This window comes from Tenrec ecaudatus, chromosome 3 (genome assembly GCF_050624435.1).
Source record: "Tenrec ecaudatus isolate mTenEca1 chromosome 3, mTenEca1.hap1, whole genome shotgun sequence".
Classification (NCBI taxonomy): domain Eukaryota; kingdom Metazoa; phylum Chordata; class Mammalia; order Afrosoricida; family Tenrecidae; genus Tenrec; species Tenrec ecaudatus.
Window position 1 is genome coordinate 67,775,589 of NC_134532.1, and position 26,646 is coordinate 67,802,234.

The 26,646-nt window shown below is 41.4% G+C and overlaps 1 protein-coding gene across 1 annotated transcript in view; it reads right to left on the bottom strand.

The window, feature by feature from the left end:
• The window catches only part of EDNRA (endothelin receptor type A), a 70,233-nt gene that overhangs the window by 30,225 nt on the left and 13,362 nt on the right, over window positions 1-26,646 (bottom strand). The window contains exon 3 of the mRNA XM_075543720.1: window positions 6,365-6,492. Within this exon, the coding sequence (XP_075399835.1) occupies window positions 6,365-6,492 (128 nt within the window). The remainder of the gene's footprint in view (window positions 1-6,364; window positions 6,493-26,646) is intronic.

A 26,646-nucleotide genomic window follows, 5' to 3' on the forward strand; every position in this document is an offset into this window, starting at 1 on the left:
TTCCTCTAATCAAGAATGGTTCCCATTTCATTTCCTTCCTTACCTTGAGGCCCAAACTCTCACTGCCATGGACCCAATTCCGAGGTAGGACCCAGGAGGGCAGAGTAGAACTGCCCCATCGGTTTCCAAGGATTGTAAATCTTCATCAGACTAGAAAGCCTCATCTTTCTCCTGTGAAGCAGCTGGTGGTCTAGAAATACTGACCTTGTGGTTAGCACCTGTGGTAGTTATATAATCTGGTGTCACCTTGAGACTGTTAAGGGTGAAGGGGTGGAGTTTTGTCTGTCAATCAGGTCGCAGCTTGATGACCACATTTGGAGGTGCTATGGAGAGAAATAGCTCACTGGAGTGCAGAACCACATACACTCTCTCTGCTTTGTCTTCCTGCTGACAAGACACATGAAGCTAAGCTGGTGGAGCCATGTGGAGACCCCTGCCAGCACTGAGATGCTTCCACCGCCACTGGATCCACAAGACTTTCCACCCACTGGCTTGTTATCTTCCTGAATTCAGTGTCATTGCATGTTTTACGTGAGTCTGAAGAGGAATTTGTAGACTGGTATCAGACTTATGGACTTGATCTGGATTGGGTTGGGATGTTTTCTTAATATACAATATTCCAGGGGTCCTCATACTTTTAAAAACAGGGACCAGTTCACTGTCTCTCAGACCCATTGGAGGGCCGGACTATAGTTTAAAAAAAACTATGAACAATTCCTATGCACACTGCACATATCTTATTTTGAAGTAAAAAAAAACCACCCGGGGCAAAAACACCCTGTGGGCTGGATAAATGTCCTCGGCAGGCCGCATGTGGCCCGCGGGCCGTAGTTTGAGGACCCCTGCATATTCTACACAAAGATCTTTCTTATAGACATATGAGTGCCTCTGGATGTGTTTCTCTGGTCTTACCTGGACGAACACAGCAGCCCAACAAAGAACCCACCACACCGTCAGAGTTCTTTTTTTTTTAACCGTAGAGTGTTTAGGAATAAAAATACAAGAGACAGCTGGAAGAAAGTCCCAGGTGACCGCACACTCACTGCTATCTAGTTGGTGCTGACTCAAAGCCACCCTGAAGGACAGGGCAGAGCTGCCCCTGCGAGTGTCTGAGACGGTAACTGGCGGTGTAGGGGGTTATATGTTGGGCTGCTAACTGCAAAGCCCACACCTCAAAACCTGGTAATCTTCTGAAAAAAAAAAAGCCGCTGGAAACTCTGTGGAGCACAAAAAAGTTCTACTCTGTTACCAGGAGTAGGAATCAACTCTGTGACAACTGATTATGCAACTGATAGTTTGTGATGGAATATTCCGCTCTTTTATTTGGGGAAAGAAGTGGCTGGGTGACCCTACACCAGAAATAGGGATCTATGATCTTATTCTGAGCCTCCCTTCTCACTCACTCCCGTATGCTTAAGGCCTACACCGGGGACCCCCACTAGGACGGAGCGCCCTCCAAGAAGGAAAGCGAGGATCAGAGCATTGAACTTGAGAACAGATGGAAGGTTTGGATGATTTAGGAATCCTCTTGCTGAAACACCTGTTTTCCTTCTCCTTTCCACATCAATGACTTCAGGATGGTAGACCCTCCTCCCGACGAGCAGCCAGGTGGTGTTCTTCATGCCTGCCCGTTACGCCACCCGCCGCCCGAGCCTCTCCGTCACACTGCATTGTGAACCATACGTCTCAATCTCGGGATCGGTTATTGTATAAAAGCCTTAGAATATCTTTTATCCAGAGGAAAGTTATTCTATTTATGGGACCGCAATACCATGCAGTCTAATGCTCTTTACAAAACGTACTCTGGATTTTGTGACAACAAAGCAGGGGACCCAGATGAAATGTTGACACTGTCTGCTTCCATTAAGATAGACAGTCTCAGAAGCTCTGTGGAGCAGCTCTATTCCGTCCTCCAGGGCCGCCTTGAGTTGCCGTCAACTCCAGGGCAGTAGGGTTTTTGTATTGGCAACAACTGGGAATCAAGCAACTCTCGGCTAGATGTGTGTGTACATTTTCCCATAGACAGTGTGCTTTAGAGCTGTCTAGGCATAAAAAAAGTCAAAGGGATTTAAAAAATCCAAAGAATAAACTGGACAAATGAGTAAACTAAAATATATACAATGCATACACTAAAAGAAAATAGATAGCAGATACTAAATAAACATTTAGTTTTTCTTTTCTTTTTTTATCAAAAGATCGATTAATTGGGACTTTAAAAATCATTTTATTGGAGGCTATTACAACTCTTATAACAATCCATACATCAATTTTATCAGACATATTTGTACATATGTTGCCATCATTCTTTACTAGACATCTACATTCTATTGAGTCCTTGGTATCAGCTCCTCTTTTTTTCACTCCCCTCCCACCCTGGAACCCCTTGATACATTATAAATTATTATTTCCATATCTCACTCCAACCGCTGTCTACCTTCTCCCATGGTTTCTGTTGTTTGTCCCCCTGGAGGGTATGTGTGTGGTTATGTGTCGATCATTGCGGTCAGTTCCTCCTTCCACCCCTTCTCTCCCCACCTTCCCCCTACCCTTGTGGTATCGCTATTCCCATTCCTGTTCCTGGATTCCATGTGTCATGAGCTGTTATCTCTTATCTGTGCACATGTTCTGGCTTAAGGGAGGACTGGGGTCATGATAGTGGGGGGAATGAGGAAGCCTCAAGGAACCAGAAGAATATTTAGTTTTTCTTTTTTTTTTCCTGCTCACAGAAGAACATTATTACAAAAACCCTATCCCCAGACCCAACTGCTAATAATAGTTATCACATTTCTTTCAAGGAATGTTAGAACTTGTACATATTTGTTGGCTGGGTGCAAACAAGTCACACGCTCAGCTGCTGATCAGAAGGTTGAAGGGTCAAGTCCACTCAGAGACATCTCAAGAGAAAGGCCTGCCAATATGCTCCCGAAGAGTCAGCCATTGAGAGGCCTCTGGAGTCCAGCTCTCCTCTGACACACATGGGGTCACACTGAAGGAAGCTGTCTCCCACCAACTGGTGCATCTATATAAGTTACATTTAACATCCTTCCCTTTCCCTAACGTGGGGCCATTTTAGGGTCACTGAGTCAGAAATGACTCACCGGGAATGAGTTTGGTTTGGGGTTGGAAGTTGCTTTCAACGTTTGCTGTAAATCATCCTGTAAGCACCTTTGAAAGGTAATATCTCTCCAAATTTCAGATTGTTTCTACAGAACAGATATGAAAAAGTGTACTTACTGGGTCATGAGCTGAAAGTGCTTGTAGGCTTTTGTTTTTTCAGACAGGGGATAGTAATTTCTTCTCCCATCAGTACTCTTTCCTTATGTTGCGAAACATACTTTTTATTACTATTTCTTTAATACATTAACCTTATTTACATACTCATTAGTAATTCTTATTTCTTCTTAGGTGACTTTTAGGTTTATGTCATTTATACATTTTTAATGGATCTTTTAATAACTACCTACATAGCTTAAAAAAAACCAACCCAGTGTAGTAACGTGTAGTGCTGCTGCTACTAGTCTCCCTAGCTTATTGCCGTATTTTTAAAAGTTGTGAATCATTGACATCAATAATTTTATTCGGAATTTCTGCCATTTCAAAAGGTCTTCCTTTTCTAGAGATCAAAAGATACTATTCCATTTTCTTCTGCTTTATGATTTGAGATTTTACATGCTTGATTATAATGGTAAGAATGCTGACAACCTCTGTTTGGTTACTGGCTCCAACATTTCGTAACTGCCTGGCCTTGATTAACCCCTTTGAGTTTTAGCTTCCTCCGCTGTCATATGGGGGTAATAATAGGAACTATCGCACATGGGTTCGCCATGCATCAGAACTGACTCAATGGCCACTGGTTGTTTATCACAGATCTTGGTGTAAGGAGTCACTACAGTAGTGTCTGTAAAGTATCATTAACATGTGTTGTACTCACAAGTACTCTATAACTGACAGGTAATATATATTTTTGAATATAGAATGGTAGAAGGTAAAAACATGGAATGATAAAGAAATTAACATACTTTCCACACCTCCCTCTAAATGGCTAAATAGTACTATTAGTTAATGCATCTCCTCCTTCCTTACTATACGCGCAGTGATTTCGGCCAATATTGCATTCCGTGCATGCCAATGCTTGTTCTTGGATTTTCCTTCTGGTTTAAAATATATTCATAAATCTGAGCTACATTATTTTAAATATTATAGCTTTATATCATTTAAAAGATCCTATATGACATATTACATATTATTATTTTCCAGTATCATAACTAGTTTCTGATTTCTTTTCCCCACATGGATTTTTAGAATTATGCTATAGTTAAACATTTAGATGAATTATGCTTTAGTTAACATTTATAAATGAGAATCCAATGTTATAGTTTCCAATACACAGCTTCACAGATATGAGAATGTTTTTACATGCACTGACAATGTCAAAGATGTAATTCCAACCCTTTAACTTTTAGCTACTTTGCTTCTTGGGATACCAAAAGAGATGGTGCCATTGGGAAGGAGCTCTGGTGGTGTTGGACTGCTAACCACAAGGTAGGTGGTTCAAAATCACCTGCTCCTCTGAAGGAAAGATATGAGGCTGTTTGCTCCCCCAAAGGTACGGTCTCAGAAACCTAGGCTAATTATGAGTCAGGACTGACTTGATGGCAGCGGTCTTGTGTGTGTGCAAGACAGAGATTGGGATACATGTTGGGAACATCAGAGTGAACATTTATTAGTGACTTAAATCCAGGTCATAGATGTTTAGTCAATTAAAAACAAAGTGAGCCTCAAATCTACTATGTGGTAAGGTGGAAATGAAATCCCTCCACCTATCTATGTAAGTGTTTTAATACCTGACATGATGCAAAAACAGCCTGCATAGCCTTCAGGATTTTCCTTAGGGCTGTTGAGAAACCTAGGAAAAGGGCATGACATTATTTCTATCTTTCTACTTACTGTTGTGTTAGCTTGCGTTCACTGTTGCAATGGGAACATTTTTGTCAACAGCATTCCTGCATTTTAAACTACCGGTGGAATTATTTTTTTGTTTTGATTACAGCAATATATTTTTAATAATGCTATTAGATTTTGCATTTAGGTTTTTTTGCACTTATTATAACCATAAATCTATAACAAGGATTAATGCCATACTTTTCAGTTACAAATGGAATGACTATTTTAATGTCAACAATAACAATTTTGATCTCTCAAGTCAATTATAAGTGATAGATGACAGAAAATCTGCAAACACTTAAGTGTTTTCTAAGAAAGCGGGCCTGAAGTTTCTATGATGATTGGATTTAAGTGCTCTAATAGTGATTGACAGGTTTTGAGAAAGAGAAAATTGAGCTCTTTTCTACCTCATTAAAGGCCAAAACAAAAACCCAAACTCACTGACCTTAGGTCAATTCTGACTCATGGTGCCCCTCTAGGGCCAGAACCCATAGAATTCTATAGGACACTGTAGGGGCTAGAACGGCCCCTGTGAATGTCTGAGACTGTAACTCCTTATAAAAGTAACTTTGTCTTTCTCCCGAGGAGCCGGCTGATGGCTTTGAACTGCTGACCCTGCATGGAGCAGCCTAATATGTAACTCCTACACCTCCAGGGCTCTTAATTAAATGCCAGTTATGTAAAGTGGCATTCAATGCAAAATAGCAGCATTATAAAAGTCTTAACCTCAGTTTTTGTTATTCCTTTTTTGAAAAGTGTAGGTGAACCCCCTTCTCTCCTGTGCGCGCACGCGCACGCACACACACACGCGCGCGCACACACACTCAGCCCCCCATCTAGCAGGCCATGGAATTCAGAACTTCTTTAGAGGGATCCGGTTTCTGGAGAGTTCTGCAGTAACTCAGACACACTTGATACAACTTGCAGAGCTGGGTCAAGGGATGATGCTTCTGCTGTTGCCTTCTCACTAAAAATCATGAAACATTTCAAGTCCTCCAAAAATCACAGAGGCGGACATCAGACTACAGGATATTTACCACACTCAGCACACAGCTATCCAGCACAGGGAAGCCAACTGAAAGGTATCTGTTTGCTAATAAACGTGCCAGTTAAAAACTCAGGGGGGCCATTTCCTTGGCACGTTTATTGCCGACGTCCCCTCTGGTTGCCCTAAGGCTGCCGAAATGGACAGAGTGGGTCAAACCTTCGACGTGCAAACTGCCTGAGCCCAAGATGTCTAATTGTCAGCAAATGTGTAAATCAATTATAAACAGCAGGGCAAGACTATTCATGTTGGCAGGCATTTGAAACGAATTAACATCTGTCGTAGGCGCCAATTCTTCGGGCTCGTTGACGTCGTTGAAAAGAAAACGGCATTTTTTTAGGTCAGAGGACGGAGTAGAGAAAAGGAACGCGTTACCTGTCAACGCTGAGGGCACAGAGGTTGAGGACGGTGATCCCCACAGAGGACTTCTGCAGGAAGGGGAAGAGCTTGCAGAGAAACACGCCGAAGTCATTGTGGTCAAAGGGCCAGCGGCCAGCCAGCAGCTGGAAGACAGGAGACACGGTCAGACACGGCAGGGCTGGCGTGGGATACACAAACCCTTTATTGTCCGTCACACCGCTCGCTTCCCTGTGAGCGGAGGCAGCACGGACTATTCCTATTGCATTGCTCATCATTGACAGCCGCAGCCATTCTTTGGCCTGGAAAGGCATTGTGAACGGCCACTATAATAACCCTTCAAAGAGGGGCACAGGTTTGAGTTGTGGGTGACAGCTTAACCAAAAAGTGGTCAGGAACTTCTGCACAGATCTGAGGGTAACGCCGGGTCGTTTTCAGCATGCGCATTGGAAGGTGACGCTGTCGACCGACCGACAAGGAGCTGCAGTGATGAGCGAGAGGGTCCGGAGAATACTGGAAAAACAAAGTGATTTAGCGTGTACTAATTTCGCCAGCTGCTTCCTGAACACCCGAGCCACCGTTTCCTTTGTGTGTGAGGGGTTGACGCTGGTTGCGTTCATGGGGTGTGTTAGAGAAACACGGAGTCACTGTCACCTACTTATAGCATTTGTGGAAAAGTCTATTCTGTGATGGGGGTTTAAACTCTTGGTTAAATAAATAAAGAAAATAAGATCTTGGGTCAAAGGAAAAGGTGGACACCCTCTAGTAGTGGCTGTGGTAAGTAGCCAGAGCAGAACTAGAAGAGCTACCTGTGAGTTGCTGACATTGATCTCATTGGGTCTTGTAGTAGGAGCGTGCCCTTCATCAATAGGCGCACACGAGGATGAGGGCAGCCCCTGGTGAATATATGATTCCTTTTGAAGAGTAAAACGGGGGGAAAAAAGCCAAATTCAATGCCATCGAGTGGATGCCTACTCATCGTGACCCTATAGGACAGGGTAAAACTGCCCCTGTGGGTTTCCAGGTATGTAACTCTTTAACAGAGTAGAAAGGCCTGTCTTTCTCCCAAGGAACAGCTAGTGGTTTCAAACTGTTGACCTTGCCGTTAGCAACCCAATGTGTAACCTCTAAGCCACGATGGCTCCTTTTGAAGGGTAAAGGTGAATTAATTTCTTTTTAATTTTTGCTTTGTGATTTAGAATTCACTTATATCAATATGAGACCCTCTAAGACTAAATATGACCATACTTGAACTTACCTTTTTTTTTCAAAGTATTTTTGCTATAGTAACTTTAAGCTCTCCTTTGAATTCCTGTCCTGTCATTTCTATGATTTTACCTGAGAAACAATTTGCTAACCAAGTTCACGGTCAGTATTGTCATGAACGTGCTGTTAGGTGCTGTCGAGTCAGTCAATCTCGACTCCTACTGACTCTTCAGAATGAAACACGAGTAGGTCCCGAGCCATCCCCACAATCCTTCCCATGTCTCAGCTCATCATTGTGCCACAGTGTCACTGCAGCTAGTAAGGGTCTTCATCTTCTGTGCTGACCTGCTTTACCAACGATGTCCTCCTCCAGGGATTGGCCTTTTGTGCCGACGTGTCTGAAGTACATGAAACCAGGTCTCGCCATCCACACTTCTAGGGAAATTTTAGGTGTACTTCTTTCAAGACACATTTATTTGCTCCTCTGGTATATTTAATACTTTTTGTCAATGCCAATATCATTACCACAAACCTGCTGAAAGGAATACTTCAGAGAATAAAACCAGACCTTACTCATTTTGAGAATTTAGTAGCATGGGGCTCTCTGTAATTCAAATTTCATGGCTAAGTCTTTATAGGCTAGAACTTCAGAAGTTCTCTCTTTTTAGTTTTCATGTATATTTTCCTTTCTTCTGAGTAGTTTTCTAAAAGGTCCTTCTCTTTCAATCCAACCCTGCCTCTGTGCTCTTCTTTGGTTCATCATAACCATGGTGTCTCCTCAGAATCTCCACACCAACTTTCGTCCAAGGACAACCCCACGACTCTTCACAGACATGCCACATTGAACTTTGATAGTCTCCACAAAACTGAAAAATAATTTCACCATCGCTGACTACTGGTTATGACTGCTCGATGCAAGTAAAGACATCAGACACGATTTCTGGGATGAATCACTCTCTATAAAGACAAGAAAACTGAAGAACTGCCTTTGATAAAACTGGAGTTTGGTAGTTTGGTCTCGAGTTGTAGGTCTCTATTAAAGATCACAGGGATGCAGTTCAAATGTGCAGGATGTGCTTTGGCATGACCGAGCTCTTACTGTTGGCTCCCTCTCAGAGACAGAGGGGATTCTGAAAGCCATGTGCATATGTTTCCCAATTCACACATCTAACAAGGAGAGGAAAACAAAGGCTGTTTCTTACTTAATCAGCCAGAAATCCGGTGAAGATCTAAGTGACAAGTGCTAAGAAGATGGCCCAGAAAAAGCACAATTGAGCATATATTGTTTCAGGATCTTCCAATTTCAACAGATTCAGCTCCCCTCCCCCCCCGAAACACACACACACACACACACACACACACACACACACACACACACACACACTTCTCAAACGTCCTTAAACTTTTAGCTAGAGCAAGATAAAGTAAGGGCTGACAGGAAAGGCATCCTGGAAGAGGTGACCAACAAAAGATTGTACAAATGTCTTTCTTTGGCATGAATGCATGTTTTAAATTATTATTTCCTGCCAAAGTGTGAGATGAAGTCTTGCCATCCTCACTTCTAAGGGGCATTCTGGCTGTACTTCTAAGACAGATTTGTTTGTTCTGGCAGTCCATGGTGCTTTCAATATCCTTTGCCAACAATGTAATTCAAAGATATCGATCCTCCTTCAGGTTGGCTTATTCAGTGTCTGGTTTTCAGATGCATATGACATGATTAAAAATACCAGGGCTTGGGTTGGGTGCCCCTTAGTCTTCAAAGTAACAAACTCAAGAGGTTGTTGGCAGTAGATTTGCCCAATGCAATACTCATTTATTTATTTTAAAAATCATTTTATTGGGGGCTCATAAAACTCTTATCACAATCCATCCATCCATTGGGTCAAGCACATTGGTACATTTGTTGCCACCATAATTTTCGAAACACTTTCTTTCTACTTGAGCCCTTGGTATCAGCTCTTCATATTTTCCCCTCCCTCTCCCGCCCTCCCTCTCTCACAAACCCTTGATAATTTAGAAATTATTTTAATTTTTCATGTCTTACACTGACTGATGTCTCCCTTCACCCACTTTTCTGTTGTCCATCACCCAGGTAGGGGGTTATATGTAGATCATTGTGATAGGTTCCCCCTTTCTACCCCACCTTTCCCTTACCCTCCTGGTATCGCTACTCTCAACATTGGTCCTGAGGGTTTTATCTGTCCTGGATTCCCTGTGTTTCCAGCTCTTATCTGAACCAGTGTACTTTCTCTGGTCTAGCCGGATATGTAAGGTAGAATTGGGATCATGCTAGTGGAGGTGGGGTGGGGATGAAGCATCAAAGAACTAGAGGACAGTTGTAAGTTTCTTCTGCTATATTGCAACCGACGGGCTCGTCTCCTCCCCGTGACCTTTCTGTAAGGGGATGTCTAGTTGTCTACAGATGGGCTTTGGGTCTCCACTCAGCACTCTCCCTCATTCACAATGATAGGATTTTTTTGTTCTTTGATGCCTGATACCTGATCCCACCGACACCTTGTGATCACACAGGCTGGTGTGCTTCTTCCAAATGGGCTTTGTTGCTTTTCAGCTAGATGGCTGCTTGCTTATCTTCAAGCCTTTAAGACACCGATGGTTAATGTTTTGCTAGCCGGTTACCATTAGCTTTCTTCAAATTTGCTTAAGCACCCATTTTTGTCTTCAGTGATTGTTTCGGGAAGGTGAGCATCATGGAATGCCAGTTTAATAGAACAAAGAGTTCTTGTGTTGAGGGAGCATTTGAGTAGAGGCCCAAACTCATTGATTTTTTAAAAATAACTCATTGATTTCTTAACTGCAGTTTCTTTGAGTGTTCATTGTGGATCTAAGTAAAATGGAGTCCTTGGCAACTTAAATCTTTTCTCTGTTGATCAGGATGTTACCTATTGGTCCAGTTTTGAGGATTTTTGTTTTCTGTATGTTAATGTGCAATCCATGCGGAGGCTGTGGTCTGTGACCTTCCACAGTAAATGTTTCTAGTTTCCTTCACTTTCAGCAAATAAGGCTGTGTCATCGGTATATCACAGGTTGTTAACAAGTCTTCTTTCATTCCTTATGCCACTTTCTTGTTTATATGGTTTAGCTTTTCGGATTATTTTGTTCATCATACAGATTGAATAAGTATGGTAAAATACGTATTTTTGAAGTACACCTTTCCTGATTTTAAACCAGACAGTAAATACTTGTTTAGAATTAACAATGCCCTCATTGTACTTCATTGAGTACAGTGAAGTGTTTTGGAATTCCCATTCTTCAAAATGCTATTCATAATCTGCTCTGATCCAACATGTATAAAATAGTAAAAAAAAAAAGGAAGAAACTATGAAAGTCAATATAATGAAAACAAGTCTCCCTCCTAATTGAGGTTCTTAAACTCCTTACCCAAAGGCAGACACTGTTAATTGTGTTTTCTTTCAGAAAACTTCTTAAATACATAAAAACATGCCATTTTAAACATGAAGTGGGTACCTGTTGCAACAATCCCTTTTGCCAGTCTTCTGCAACTCTTCTAATACGGTAATTTTATGGGAAGGAGCCATCTTGCCTCATTAAATGCCTGGATTTTGAAATATGTGTTCGTGGAGTAATTGGGTTTAGAGCAAGAAGAGACAAACAATGTCAGAATAATAGCTGTTGTTGTCAGATGCCTTTGAATCAGCCACTGGGCAGACCCCCACCTCATAGCAACCCAATGCAGAATGGAATAAAACACTGTCTGAACTTGTCTCAGTCCTGTGATGGGTCACAGTCCAGACCTTTGGTCATTCAGAGGGCTTTCTCTAGCCAATTTCCAGAAGCAGATCACCAGACCTTTCTTACTAGTTCATCTGAATCTGGAAGCTCTGCTGAAGCCTGTTAAGAAGCACAATAACATTGTCAGATTGATGGTGCCTACCCTTCAGGAGCATTTACTGGGAGCTAACACACAACTCAGATCTCTGGCATAGAAAGTGAACATTCTACCACTGAATCATGACTGGCCCCCAGAATAATATAGAAACCATGGCTGCCAAAATCACTCGTTTACTCCATTAATGTTAACAAATACTTAAAATTCAAGGAAAGAAAAATCAAATGAGGTTGGCTAATTGATAATATGAGTTGATTCAAAGGGTCAATTTGGCTCCTTGCAATAGCCACGTAAGTCTACCTTATCTTGACCTTATAGAGTGTAATCCTCATATTTACAACCCACCAGAGCATCACAGAAGGCCCAGCACACTGCCAGTATTGCATGAATTAATGGCTACAATGCTAATATTTTCATAATTTTAAATTACACTGTACTGATTTTGCCATGAAAGCACATTAATTTAGAATTTGTTTTCTATTTAACAGCTGCTCCTTGTCCCATGTCCACTCTTTATACTGAAAACAGTAACAAGGCACTGCCATTTCATTGTTGGAGGAGGCAGGAGCAGGCAGGAGCAGGCGTTGCTACTGAATTAGAGTCTACCCTGAAGGAGGGCTGCCACTGTCTCTCTGGAGAGAGGCACCTGGGTTGGGGCTGTGATGAGACTGCTGGGTCTGCTGTCCTAGAAGGCTTAAATCAGAACCTTTGGGGATCAGTGTTTTTAAAGCTCGCCAGGTGACTTCAGGGTACAGCCAAGGTTGAAAAGCACTCTTCTGAAACTGCGGTTCTAAACGTTGCCAGCGTCACGATCACCTGGGATAGGGGCGGGGCCATTAAAACCACTGATTGTGGGCCCACCCGACAGAGTTTCTAACTCACAGGTCTAGGCAAAAGTCTGGAATTGAAATGGTCATTTCAACAAGTTCCCAGGTGCTGTTGCTGGTTCACCAACCACATTCTGAGAAGCACCACGCTACACTTGATCTTAGCCAAAAGGCCGAGAAGCGATGAAAAACACTACTCTAGAGGCACCAGAATCACCAGAAATGGGAGCTGCTATCCAGAGAGCGAGGGAGGAACAGGATAAAGCATTCAACATGGTAAACAACAACAACGACGATGACGACATCCCGAGCTCCAAATTCACTGCCATTGAGATGATTCTAACTCATAGTGACCCTATAGAACTAGACAGAACTACTCACTGTGGGTTTCTGAGACTGTAATTCCTTCTGGGAGTTGGAAGCCTTATCTTGTGGCAAGCGGCTGGTGGTTTCGAACTACTGACCTTGTGGTCAACAGTCTGACACTTAACAACTACACCAGCAGCGCTCCTCTCCTAGAGACAGAGGAAGTACCACATGGGAGTGGTTTGGGCCATATAGCCTTCACCTCATTCCTCTGTTACACCAGGAACCCCCAGAGGCATCGGCGTACAAACCATACAAAACACAGCTCGACAAGCCTACTTGTAGCTTGAATGCCCCAAGCCGCACCCCCTTGGCATTAAAAAACAGAGCTGCTTTCCTCCTCTATGCAAGCGAAGTGGTGAAGTCCTGGACTTAGGCTCAGTGTACAAAGAGCCCAGGTGACATAGCGGGTCCGTGTTGGACTAAGGCCAGGAGCTGAAAGCCACCAGCTGTTCCTCGTGGAGAACAACTGGGCTTTCTCGGAAACTCGTGAGACAGTTCTACCCCATACTGCAGGGTCGCTCTGTATTGGCATTGGCTTGATGGCAGTCGATGCCAGGGTTGGTTTGTTTTTGAGGCTCACCGTGTTTGGTTACTAATGGAAAGGTTTGAGTTCATTCAGAGGGACCTCGGAAGAAAGACCTGGCAAGTCACTTCTAAAATCATCTGCGATTGAAAATTCATACGTAATCCAGTTTTACTCTGACCCACATGGCGCTGCCATGTGTTAGAGTTAGCAGCAGTGATTAATTTTAATTATTTTTGGCTGGAGGACAAGGTTTATGTTTTGTTACTAGCTGTGTGATCTTGTTCGAGCCACTTACCCACTGCACATCTCTGTTTCCTTCTTCACCGGGAGTGGTACCCATACTTGCCCAAATGGCACGGCTACCATTTAGGACCCGCACATGGGACAGTGGCTATGAGACGGTTTTGTAAACATGATGCACTTCACACAAATGTTAGCTATGAGTTTGGGACCGATTATCTGCAATCATAGTCTGAATAATGTACCATTTGTGCACAACTTAAGGAAAAGAAAGGAAAATATAAGTGAATTTACTTCTTTTTACTCATTCCAGAGGTTAAAACACCCCCTGCCACTTAACGCCACGACCTGGACATTCTGTTATTAGCACGGTGGCATCTCAAAGCGGTACAAACAAAAGCAGCGACAGTTTCCTTGGTGTTCATTTCCCTGCCACGCCATCCAGAGACTCTTGCTCTTCTCCATCTTACTCCACCCATCTCCGACGGAAATGAGGGATTTACGGCGCACTCCCTCGCAGCTGGAAAACACGAAAGCAAACAGCATGGTGTCTTCCTTCAGCATGGATTATTAGAGTGTCCACTTGGAATTGGACACGACTAAGCAGAGTCAGAGGCTGAGGTGGTGCAGGGCTTTAGTGCGTGGCTGCTAGCCAAAGATCAGTGGCAGGGCCCCACCATCTCCATCTCTCTCTCTCTCTCTCTCTCTCTCTCTCTCTCTCTCTCTCTCTCTCTCTCTCTCTCTCTCTCTCTCTCTCTCTCTCTCTCTCAGATAAAGAGGAGGCAAGCGGCTTTTGTAAAGCTTCAGCGCTTTGGAAACCCTATGGTGCGTTCTTTGTCCTCTAGGGCCCTATGGGTAGCAATCAGCTTGATACGGGTTTTTTGGTTTCAAGCAGTTATTAGCTTTTCCAAATGTACAGTTCTGAGGTTTCCTTTTTGTGCTGGGGTTCCGGAGGGGCTGGGCTGTAGAAGTTGCGCACTGTTGAGTTAGTCGTAAACAAAAACATCCTCATCAGCACAGACTGAGATGATTATATGAAAAGCTGGTGGTGCCCAGGGCATAGCTTTAATGAGAACCTGCTCGTTGGCTATTGCAAAGCTGAAATAAGAAACTTAAAAATAAATAGAACAATACGCTCCAAAGCAACGAGTTGCTCTGTGTGAGGATGCTCTTGCTCTGCTGCTTGGCTTTCGTTCTTTCAGTGTTGAGGCAGAGCTACCGTAGAAAGACACAACTGTGCTTTCTACCCTGTACACACCCTAGGCCCTTCGACAAGGTCTCTGTGTGCCTGACCCTCCCATGATCTAGGAGTATACAGCAAATGTAGATCATGGCAACCATACCACGAATGTTCCCGCATGTTCCGGGGCTGGTGGGTACCCTCAATGGCCTGAAGCATGCAGGAGCACCCCCTTTCATTAAGGCAAGTGGCCCCATGAAGAAAATGGATCCCCCGACCTGGACATGCCCTAAGTCCCAAACCTAAGGGAAGTGTTTTATTTATTTTAATGGATAGTCTCTCCTCTTTGGTAAAACATGTTAATGCTTATTTCAAAAAAATACAAGCAAAATCAGACAGACAAAATAAAATGAGCTCGCAGAGATCCTCACATACAGATTTAAGTCTCATTGCCTTTGAACCGATGCTGCTATAGAGCAGCTGTTCCTGTGTGTTTTGGAGACTGGGTACAGGAGTAGAAAGCCCATCTTTCTTCTGACAGGAGTAGAAAGCTCTATCTTTCTGTCAAGGAGTGGTTGGTGGTTTCCAACTACTGACTTTGAGGTTCCTAGTCCCAGGAGTAACCACGGTGGCATGAGGAATCCAGACAGATTGGAGCGGAGCCCCACAAAAGCTTCGGAAGAAGATAGTGATGAAGAAGAAGAGAAGAAAGAAAGACAGACAAATAAGAGGAAAAACGAATGGAAGATTTGAAAGCATACGTCTTACTCATTCAATGTATAGCTCCTTAAGGACCTGAGTTGGTTCTTTCTTGTGAAATGGCATGTGGTCATAATTATCCTGTGTGTAGATGGAAACAATGACCCGATAAAGATATGGCATGAAGCTTGTGGGAACTGATACCATATGTGTTCTTTTGGGAAAAAAAGCACACACACAACCAAAAACCCTAACTGGGGTTGAATTTGGCTTGCTGTAGTAAATAGCCTTATGGTAGTAGTTTTGTATGAATTTATGGGCATATATGTGTAGTACAGTAAATATTTCTATTACTTTAATGGCAGAAATTAGAAAATTAAACTTCACAATGACCATTAGCTCAGACATAGCATAAAGTAAAGACAAATTTAAGATGTTTCTATTACTAGTCTTGTTATGATACTTCACACGAGAATGCCATGCATTTTAACAACTCACCCATTAAAGTTTTAGAAGCCTCATGGTATTCTTAGGAAATGTTATGTGTGATGTATTATAGCCACTCATGTTATATTATTGAGAGGAAAGTTAGAAATCCTGGCTTCCACTTCTAAACCTATTGAAGATCTTGGGGCCTCAGTTCTCTTTCTGCTCAAGAGCGGGCTATTGTGGGGCGCCCTGGAGTCATTTCCTGACAAGCCCATGTGCAGCACAGCAAAACCCCGCCTGGTCTCATGTCACCGTCACCATCTCTCTGCTTGAGCCCATGGTCAGAGCCGCTGTGTAACCATGTCAACATTAGGCTAGACCTAGATCATCTCTCAGTCCTCTGCCAGCTACTGCACGGGGTGCCTGTTTTCATATCAACTCCAGCCTGTCACTGTTTTCTCTGAAAGTATTACCGACTCCGTTTACCCCCAGTGTGACCTCAATCCTATGTTTAATTTTCCTTTGCACCCAAAGGAGCCAAGGACGCCAGAATCCCACAAACAATCCGCCCAAAGTCTACTTACCTTGAATATATAAATAGTATTTTATTAATCTCCAAGGCAGCGGTTCTCAACCTGTGGGTCTTGACTCCTTTGGGGGTTGAACAACCCTTTCACAGGGGTTGCCTGATTCATAACAGTAGCAAATTACAGTTATGAAGTAGCAATGAAAATACTTTATGGTTGGGGTATTAAAGGGTTGTGGCAATAGGAAGGTTGAGAACCACTGCTTTAAGGCAAAGGAAAAGTTCATAGTAGCTTTGCCAGTGAGTTATGAACATCATATTGTAAATACAATCCTAACTACATACGAAATGTAAAAGAAAAAATATTAGAGAAAGCGACTATTAAACTTTTAGTCAAGGATCTGTTATAAATAATACTGTAAAATCAAAGCTTAGAACTTTTTTGAAAAGTACTTCGATATCACTCTGTTTTATTTATTGGCATTTGGAAACAAAATGAAATTAAGTTTTAGTAGTCAAGAACAATAGGCAATACCTATTTTTATTTTTAATCCTGCCATTTGATATAGGTTATAGCTCTAGCTCAGGCATTTTGTTTATTTTTTTGTGCCACCAAGAACAACTAGAAGGAAGACCAAAACAAAACGATGCATTTTAATTAGGGGGCTAGTGAAGACTATTTAAAAATACTGTGAACATCTGTCCTGGAAGGAGTACAGCCAGAATGCTCCTTAGAAACAAAAATGGGGAGACTTCATCTCACAGATTTGGGACATCATCAGGAGAGACGAGACCCTGGAAAAGGACATCATTTTTGGTCAAGCAGAAGGGCAATGGAAACGAGGATGCCCTCAGTGAGATTGGCTGCAACAATGGGTCTGACCGAACAACGGTGGAGCTGGGGCAGCCCGGTGGTGTTTTGTTCTAATTGTACATAGGGTTGCTATGAGTAGGAACTGACTAATTGCACCTAACAACAAGAACAAACATATACAAATATAATTAGCCTACAGTGGTACCAGGGTTCCTCTTCTCAAAAAGAAACCACACTCAATTGCCATGGAGTTGATTCCAATTCACGGCAACCCTATAGGGCAGGATAGAGCTGCCCCTGTGGGTTTCTGAGATGGTAACAATAAAAACCAAAGAGACAAACAAAAAAAAAACTGTGTAAAAATAATGATAAGGATATTCATTCTCAAAAAATAAATGTAGACCCTGTCTCATATCATATGCATAAGATTAATGCAAATGGAAATTCCCAGGTCCTAAATACCAAGATATTGGAGAACTGTAGATGACAGTGATAGCTCAACATTCATTTACGGAGTCACTACATGGGATGGGCCTCTGGTGAGTCCCTACTGCACTTTATCCTAAAACAACACTAGCCCCAAGTTCAGATGGTGAGCATGTTCATGGGGATTTTAGCACCTGTACTTTGGCTGGGATGTAGCATCTTATAATTTGATCCTCCTATGGACCCAATGTGGATTTATTCTAAACTTTTAATAGGCTTTACTTTCTATTAGATTGAGGTTTCTATCGGTTTTATAAAGCCACTGTTGATGGATCATTGCTTGGTGTTTGATCTAATCTTGTACAATTATCTGTTCAGGGAAACTGGACTGAAGGAAATACAAAGAATGTAAAACCATTGACAATTACCTCGGGACACGGAGGGAGAGAGGGGAGAAACGGGGAGTCAACATCAATGTGTAAAAGAGAAATTTCCAAAGTTGATTATGATGATGGTTGTGCAGCTCTTCTTAATATGACCGAACCAGGGACTTGCATGATGGTAACTATAACTCAATAAAAAGAAAGGATACTCAAAGATATTCCAGCAAAAATGAATTCAAATTGAGCACAACTAAAATGACAAAATATTAGAAGAGGACGTAGGAGAATATCTTTGTGATCTTGGGTTAGGCACAGATTTCTTAGCTATAAAACCAAAAGCATGATCTATAAAAGAAAAATGAGAGAAATTGGATTTCATTAAAAATTGAAAAAAAATTCTCGTACAAAGACAACTTTTAGAAAGTGAAAAGGCAAGTCACAGACGGGGAAAAAACAACAGCACAATGGTGTTTTATATATTTGATGAACGACTTCTGTTTACAAAATACAAGAGAGTTTCAAAAGTTTGTAGAAAAGTGGAATGAAAAGACAATGGAATGTCCCCCCAAACTTATGGAAACCCCCTTGTAGAAGGAACTCCTAAAATTAAGAAATATAAAGACTAACAAATTGAAAAATGTGAAAAAGACTCTGATAGATGTTTCACCTACACAGAGTCCCAAAGAGCTAATAAAGATATTCAAAATGCTCAATACTATTACTCTATTAGAGAAATGCAAATTAAATCCTGGAGATACCACGACAGAACATTAGAAGAGATGTATTGAAAAAGTCTGATAGCAATGAAATAAAGAGTGCTAGTAGGGTGTGAAGAAATTGAAACCAGCATATGATGCTGTTGGGAATGTAAACCAATACAATCAATTTAAAAAGTTGACATCATGCCACCCATCAGTGTTATTCTGATTTCTTGCTGCATGAAAGTTGGACATGGAATTAGGAAGACCAAGAAAGAACTGAGGCATCTGAATTATGGTGCTGGCGGAGAATACCGCAAGTCCCCCGGACTGCCCAAAGAACCAACTCATCTGTCTTGTATGAAGTACAGGCAAAATGCTCCTTCGAGGCCAGGAGAGACTTGGTCTCACATACTTTTTGGCGTTGTGATCAGGAGAGATTAATCCTGGGAGAAGGACATCACATTTGATAAAATAACAGGGGCGTGAAAAAGAAGTCGGTCAAGAAGATGGATTGACACACTGGCTGCACCAAAGGGCTCCAACATACGAACAATTGGGAGGATGGCACAGGACCTGGAAGGGATTGCTCTGTTGTACACGGGGCTGCTATGACTCAGAACCAACTCAATGTCACCTAATAACAACATTGTGTGCATTTAGTTACACAGTTTTGTCACATCTGTAGATTTATGGTATATCTACCACTAGTGAACACTAAGAACACTTCCACCACCGCTAGAATCCTTTCAAAACAAAACAAAATGGTCTTATTGATATATAATGCACATATAATACAATTCAATGGTTTAAACATATTAAAAATAGTGTGCCTTCATCACACTCCAGTTTAGAACAATTTCTCCTTTCTTGTATTTATTATTTTTAGCTCCCTATTTTCTCCCAACTTCTCCTGCCATAATCCTAAGAAACTATTAATCCAGTTACTGTCTCCATAGATTTACATGTTGGATATTTCATATTAAAATGAAAACAACCAAATCACAATAACAAAATAAAATGGACAATCTCCATGGAAAAGATAGCAGAAAATATAAGATGGGTCAGAAGGAAGAATAAATGATAAGGTGTTAAATTTTATCCTAAGTACATCTGCACCAGTCCACTTTCCAATGTACTCTGCCTGAGAGCAAATGTACTCCCTCACTGCCATCTAGTCCATGCTGATGGTAGGACTGCCCCGTGAGTTTTTGAGACTGTAACTGCGAGCGTAGAAAGCCCCTTCTTTCTCCTGCCGCAGCAGCCTAACTCTCAACCACTAAGCCACCAAGACTCCTCCAATAGTATGTAGACTTCTGACATCGGCCTTCCCCCGCCTTCAGCATAATTTCCTGAGGTCCTCCAAGTGCTTGCATGCATCGATAGCTTGCTCCTGTTCTTTGCTGAGAAGCAGTCCATGATTTAGAGGCAATGGTTTCTCTAACCACGTACCCACTGAAGGGTAACTATTATTTGTGAACCTATATGAATAACTTTTGAGAATGAAGTAGTAATTAAAGGAGAAATCAAAGAAGGCTTCCTCTCAGTTATCAATAATGTTGTCATTCAATTTTGAAAAATGCCATAAAACTACTGCATATACTCGAGTATAAGTCGACCCGAATAACTGCCGAAGCACCTCAATTTCCCACGAAAACTGCATAAAAAATGTGCTGAAAAACTCGGCTTATATCCGGTATTTTGTTGTTAGTATTCCTAGAATGTAAGACATATTACACATAAGCAACTTGCACGACAGTGATCACATATTATTCTGTGATTGCAACAAGTTACAAATATTACTAAGGATTCTGTGTGGTCTGGTACAGGAAGAGATAAATGGTGGGGGGATGGCACAGGGTGACAACCATGGATCACCACACGGGTGACACCAATCCTAGTAATGCACACACGGGGAGAAGACCTGGAGATGCCATGGCTAGGTGCTTGGCTGCTGTCTGAAAGACCAGCTGTTAGAACTCATCCCGTGGTGGTTTAGGAGCAAAGACCTGAGCTCTGCGCCAGTCAAGCACACAGTCCAGGCAACCCCATGAACCAGGTCTGCGCCGTCGGATGGGATTGCTCTAAGTTGCAATCGACTATCCACCATGGCTAATTATGTTGAGCATCTCCTCATGTGCTTAACTATCATTTGTATCTTCCCTTCAGAGGAATGACTGTTCATGTCTCTTGCCCACTGTTTAGCTGACTTGCTTGATTCTTACTGTTGAGTTTTGAGAATTTTCTACATGCTCTAGAATACTATTCCTTTTCCAAATGGGGCTTGCAAATATTTCCCCTCCGCCGTTCAATCTGTTTCTTTTTAAAGTTATTTTTATTTAAAAAAAATGACAGTTTTATTGACCTATCATTCACATATACAATTTAATAGTGTAACCATATTAAAAAGAGTTGCGCAATCACCACCGCAATAATTTTAGAATCATGTCTACTCTTTTGTACTCATTATTCTTAGCTTCCCGCATCTCCCCCACGTTCCCCTGTCCTAACCGGGCTGCTCTTGCTAGCTGCCCTGGGGTTGGTTCTAACCCTTCGCGATGTGACGCACAGCTGGAGAAACACGGCCTGGTGCTGCTCCATCCTCACAATTGTTCCCGTGCTCAAGCTCACTGTTGCAGCCATAATCCTGAGGAGCTGTTCATCTAGTATTTCTGAGTACTTTTATGATATGCAATAGAGTGATACAAATGAGCATAAATGTTTAGAAAACCATGAAAATCTGGTAATTCGTCAGGATTAATATATTTGATGATTACTTAATGAAATAAGTTTGTGTATATAATTCAATGACATATGTAATAATGTATACTACCGATTAGATAGGAAAATGCCTCATTTAATTTTCCACTGTATTTCTTCAATTCTTTTTCATTTAGAGTAAATATACATACGTGTGAAAAACTAAATGACAATTAAATTGTATCTGGACATTTGAGTCAGTGACCCAAAACATTTTCTAAAATTTTTCCTCCAAAATTTTTATTAGCCAACTTAGTACATAGAAGAACATGGTCCCTTCTTGGTGTTTTCCTCTTAGAAATAATCCCATGGGTATAAAGACTCTAACTATAGAAATATGATTGGACAATGGAGAAAGATAGATTCTTATCCATCGTTGATTAGGAGTGTATGCCAGATAGGGCAGCTCCCATGGTCGCAAATATGGTGGCAAACATTAAGCCATTTAGTTTTTAAACATGCAAAATAATTCTAGGAGAGCTATGGCTTCCAGTTGCTTCTATTCTAGTGGAGGCTATAAACATCGATTCAATTAGGTTGGCTTGAACGCCGGGTGGATTGTATCCTTAAGTGTTGTGTTGAACTTTTGGAAACATCAAACCCCACTGCTGTCAACTGTATCCAGCTCATGGAAGCCCAGGTGGCACAGTAGGGCTGCTCCGCTGAGGGTTCTTGGCTGTCATCTTTGCAAAAGTAGATTGATTACCAGGCCTTTTGTCTGCAGCACCTCTAGGTAAGTTGGAACCACAAACATTATTAGATTAGTACTTTGTCAGAACCACTTCCAACACCCAGGGACCTCAAGGCCACAGAGTATTTGGGCAAAATGTATTTTGAAGGTGAAACAAAAATGTTTTTAATAAACAACAGTGTAAGGTAGGACAAAATAATAATAATTTATAAATTATCAAGGGTTCATGAGAGAGGGGAGAGCGGGGAGGGAGGGGGAGAATGAGGAGCTGGTACCAAGGGCTCAAGTAGAAGGAAAATGGTTTGAGAATGATGAAGGCGACAAACGTACAAATGTGCTTGACACACTGGATGTATGATGGATTGTGATCAGAGTTGTATGAGCCACAATAAAATGATAAAAAGACCCAAAATGAAATCTGTCATTTCCCTGTCTCCAAAAGTAATATACCTAGCTAAAACAAAATTAATCCAATTATTCTCAAGAGATATGAAAATGAAATCACGTTTCATCGTTTGCATACTGTGTTAATAAGTGGCTATTTTAAAATTTTGAAGACAGCATGAAATACAGACTAAGAAGTACTGATTATAGGCAGGACTTGTTGATGTGTCAAAGATAGATTACTGAATTTTTCCAGGTAATCACTCAGAGATTATTTTTGTTATGCGACATATCTTAGGCTTTCCAGTTCCTGGGTACAGCTTTACAGTTCGGTTACAATCTACTTACTATAGAACTTTAACACAGAGAGCTTTGGCATAGAATTTTATCACATGAAGATGGATTTAAAGAAAACTCTGGGAATGTCAAAAAACACATCTGCCTTGTAGCCTCCTAAGAAAGAAAATATATTAATCAAAACTAGTGACCCACATTTAAAATGGAACTACTATAGATACTCAAGTATAAGCTGAGCCGAATATCAGCTGAGGCACCTCATTTTACCACAAAACCTGCATAAAAAATGTGCTGAAAAACTCGGCTTATACACGAGTATATACCATCTTACAATGCAAATGATACATGCTCCGAGGAAGGTATTCAGAGCATCATGAGCGCAGTGTGCATGGTGGAGGACTGTGTCTTTGAACATGTCAGTTAGCATGTGGTCCTATTTAGGTACGGCAGGTCCGAATCCAATCTGAGTGACACGTCCTTAGAAAAGAGTCAGCCACACGGGGCGGGTGGGGGGGGGGCATTCTTCAGGTGATAAATATCTGCTGCTGCTTTGAGTTAAGGAATACCTGGAAGAGATTAAAAAAAATTCTTCCCCTAAAGTCTTCAGAGAGATCATGGACCCACCAACACCCTGGATTTGGACTTCCAGCCTCCAGAACTGTGAGATCATAAATTTCTGTCCCACTTTGTGGTAACTGAGGATCCCTGGTGACATAATGGTTACACATTGGGCTGCGAACTACCAGGTCATCAGTTCAAAACCACAAGCCCAGACGGGAGTTTTTAATTCTTGTAAAGTTATCATCTCAGAAACTCACAGGAGCAGTTCTACTGTGTCCTCTTCAGTCACGATGAATCAGCATCAACGTGGTGGCAGTGAGCTTTTTATTAATTTGTTACAGAGCTTCTAAGAAATGAATACATTAAAAAATTTTAATTGTGGCAACACAGATGCAATGCTTTTTTTAAATCCTTGTTATGTGTGCAAAATCAGAGTTGATACTTAAGACGTGTGTATTTTCTTGTGTACATAATTCAATAAAAGTGAAAATATTTAGAAGCTCTAAAACGAGGCAACGTCACTCTGTCATGAGCTGAACTTTTGTAAGCAAATCAAATTTGTGGTAACAATGGCAATACGTAGAGGAACCATATTATTTATAATGGTTAATGGTCATAACCATTTCAAGAAAGTTTGGTGTTTGGGGGACTTTTTATTTTATTAATCTAGTCTTTAAGCTTCACTCCAGTGAAAAGTTCACAGCAGCCAGTTATTTATTTGCACAGACATTCTGCTGAATTGCTGTGCTGGTTTCGTTGGTTGCTATTGAGTTGACCTGTGACTCATGTTGACCTTGTCCATGTGCGTGTCCTGCGTCATTCCCCAGGATCCCATGATGGGCTGTGGTTTGGACCATTGTCATCAGTAGGGTTTGCACTAACTGCCTTTTGGAAGTAGATCACCACACTGTTCTTTCTGGTTCATCTTTGTCAAGAAATTCTGCTGAACTCTGCTCAGCATCCTAACAGCAGACAAAGCCTCACCCTGACAGATGAATCAGCGTCTCATGAGGCACATCTGCTGGATCGGAACTGGAGACTATATGCAGCGTTTCCCTAAGTGGGCACTCCTGCCCCCAGGGGGCGGCAAAGGCAGATACCTACACTTTATCCTGGATTAGGGGCTGTTGGACAGAAGGTTTTCATTGCCAGGGACTGCTAACTAAAACATTTTTTTTCTTCTGAAAAGGTACATTTTGGAGCCCAGTGTCTACAGCAGAGAGGGTGAAAAGCCTACCAAGAAGTCACCAGTGGCCAGAATTACTTTAGCCGACACCAAATTTTTGTGGAACGGGGGATAATGGGGACGCCAATATTTGGCAGAGACACGTGTCCCTTACTATTCATATTCTGACAGATGATTTTGGAAAGTTTTTAATAATATTGATTTACTTGCTGCTTTTAAAACTAGAAATATATAACAAAGCTCCTCATGTGACAAAGTTTAGATTTAATGGAATTATTTTAAATTAGTTTTAATTAGTTTACTTTATATGTAAACTTCTTATGTAGGAGTCTTGGCTTTGTTATGATTAATATAGACATATTATTATATCATCCATTATGCTATCACATACACCTCTTCATTCCTGTGAGTTTGATAAACCCGTAAGAAGAGAGGTCTAGCACGTCACCATTCAGCTTTCTCAATAAAGGCTGATACTTGCTACCCCGACTGACACTGTAGACTGGCCATAGACTCTCATCTCCCTATGTCCTGTCTCTGAAATGTTAACTGGACGAAACACCAATTTGGCAAAAAGTGTTCCCCTGAACCGATGAGCAGATGAGAAGTCTAGGCAATTAGTCCGTCAAAGAATCCATCCTTTATTCTCCGTTTGTTTATTTGTTTATTTGTGAGTCCTGGCTTTTCTTCCGTGAGTGGATCCCACCAACATGAAAATGAGAACCGAATGAATAGATGTGGTTGCCCAGATCTTCCACGACTTGAGACATGTTGATGCTGCTCTGAGGAGCAGCCATGGGTCACTTGTGCCTTGAATCAAGAACTGAAGACGTTTGTTAGGGTTAATGGAGGAGAGAAAAGGAAAAATGACTTTCATCTTTGAACTAAGTCCTTGAAAATTTGTCTTAGGGATGGCATCATGATAATGTTGAAAGGCTGTCTCGTGAGAAGTATGGAGGAGAAAGCAGTGCTACAATTTAAAAGAGCATGGAATCTGGGATCGGATTGAATCCAAAGCCTGGTTATGCCACTTAATCTGTGGGACCTTAGGGAAATTGCTACTTAAACACCCGGTGCCTCAGTTTCTTTATTTTTGAATTCAGGTACAAGTTAATCAGAGGCTTGTTATGAGTATAAGGTGAATTTGTATGCAACAGCATAAAACACTAAGTTTTTGGTAATTTTAGTCTTATGTGTCTTAGTTTCATCATACATAGCATCTTTTTCCTTCATGGGTTTAGAAAATGCTTCTAATACAGAAGACAGAATGTTCTTGTTAAAATGTATAAGCTAGATCCTGTCATTCTTCTGTTTACAACCTTCCAAAAGCTTAATAGCTCAGTCAGACCAAAAAAGGCAAAGTTTTTATTTTATAAAAGTGTCTAAGTAGGGTGAACATTTCTTCTAGTGTGCTCAAGCCAGTCTTGGCTTATGCTTACTGTGTAGACATCATTATTGACAGGGACCCTCAAAAATATCCAGTTTGGAAAATAATTGGAGTGGTCATTTTACTTTTGGGACCCAAGGTGGTCCACCTTTGCCCCATACATGCCCTACTGCCCATAGCCTATGATCGCATCTGTTACAATTCATTTCTTCCTCTCAGCCATCATTGCAAAAGGCTCTTTACTAGACTATCCAGGCATATTCCTACTTCGGGGTCTTTACATTTGCTTTTTCCTCAGATGAAAATGCTATGATATTAGATTTCTGTAAGATTTGTCTTGAAGTTTCTAATCAGCTGTCATCCAATTAGTGTTTGTTAATTAAACCACTCTAAAGTTAAAATCTTCTCTTTCATATTGCTATGCCTTTTTCCAATTTTGCCTTTTCTTCTTAGCATCTCTCTCATATGGTATATATTTACTTGTTTATTACATGCACATTGTCTTCGAGACTAAATTTCATGAAGGCAAGGACATTTGTGTGTTTTGTTCATTGCTATTACTCCAATATATACTCTACTATCTTGTCAGTATTCAGCAAGTATTTGTTGATAAATAAATGAAGAGAATGTAGAGAAGAATGGTTTGATACAACCAAATGACTAAATAATCAATCAGCTGCCATCTCTATTGCCTTCTAGCATAAATTTTGATCTAAAATAAGAGAAGGCCCATGTTTAAGACCAGTAATATGAGATGCATCATTTGATTAGCTCCATGTAAGTTGTTTTAAAACTTGTTATTGCACAAGATGGCCATGACACTCTAGTTCTGAGATCGCCAAA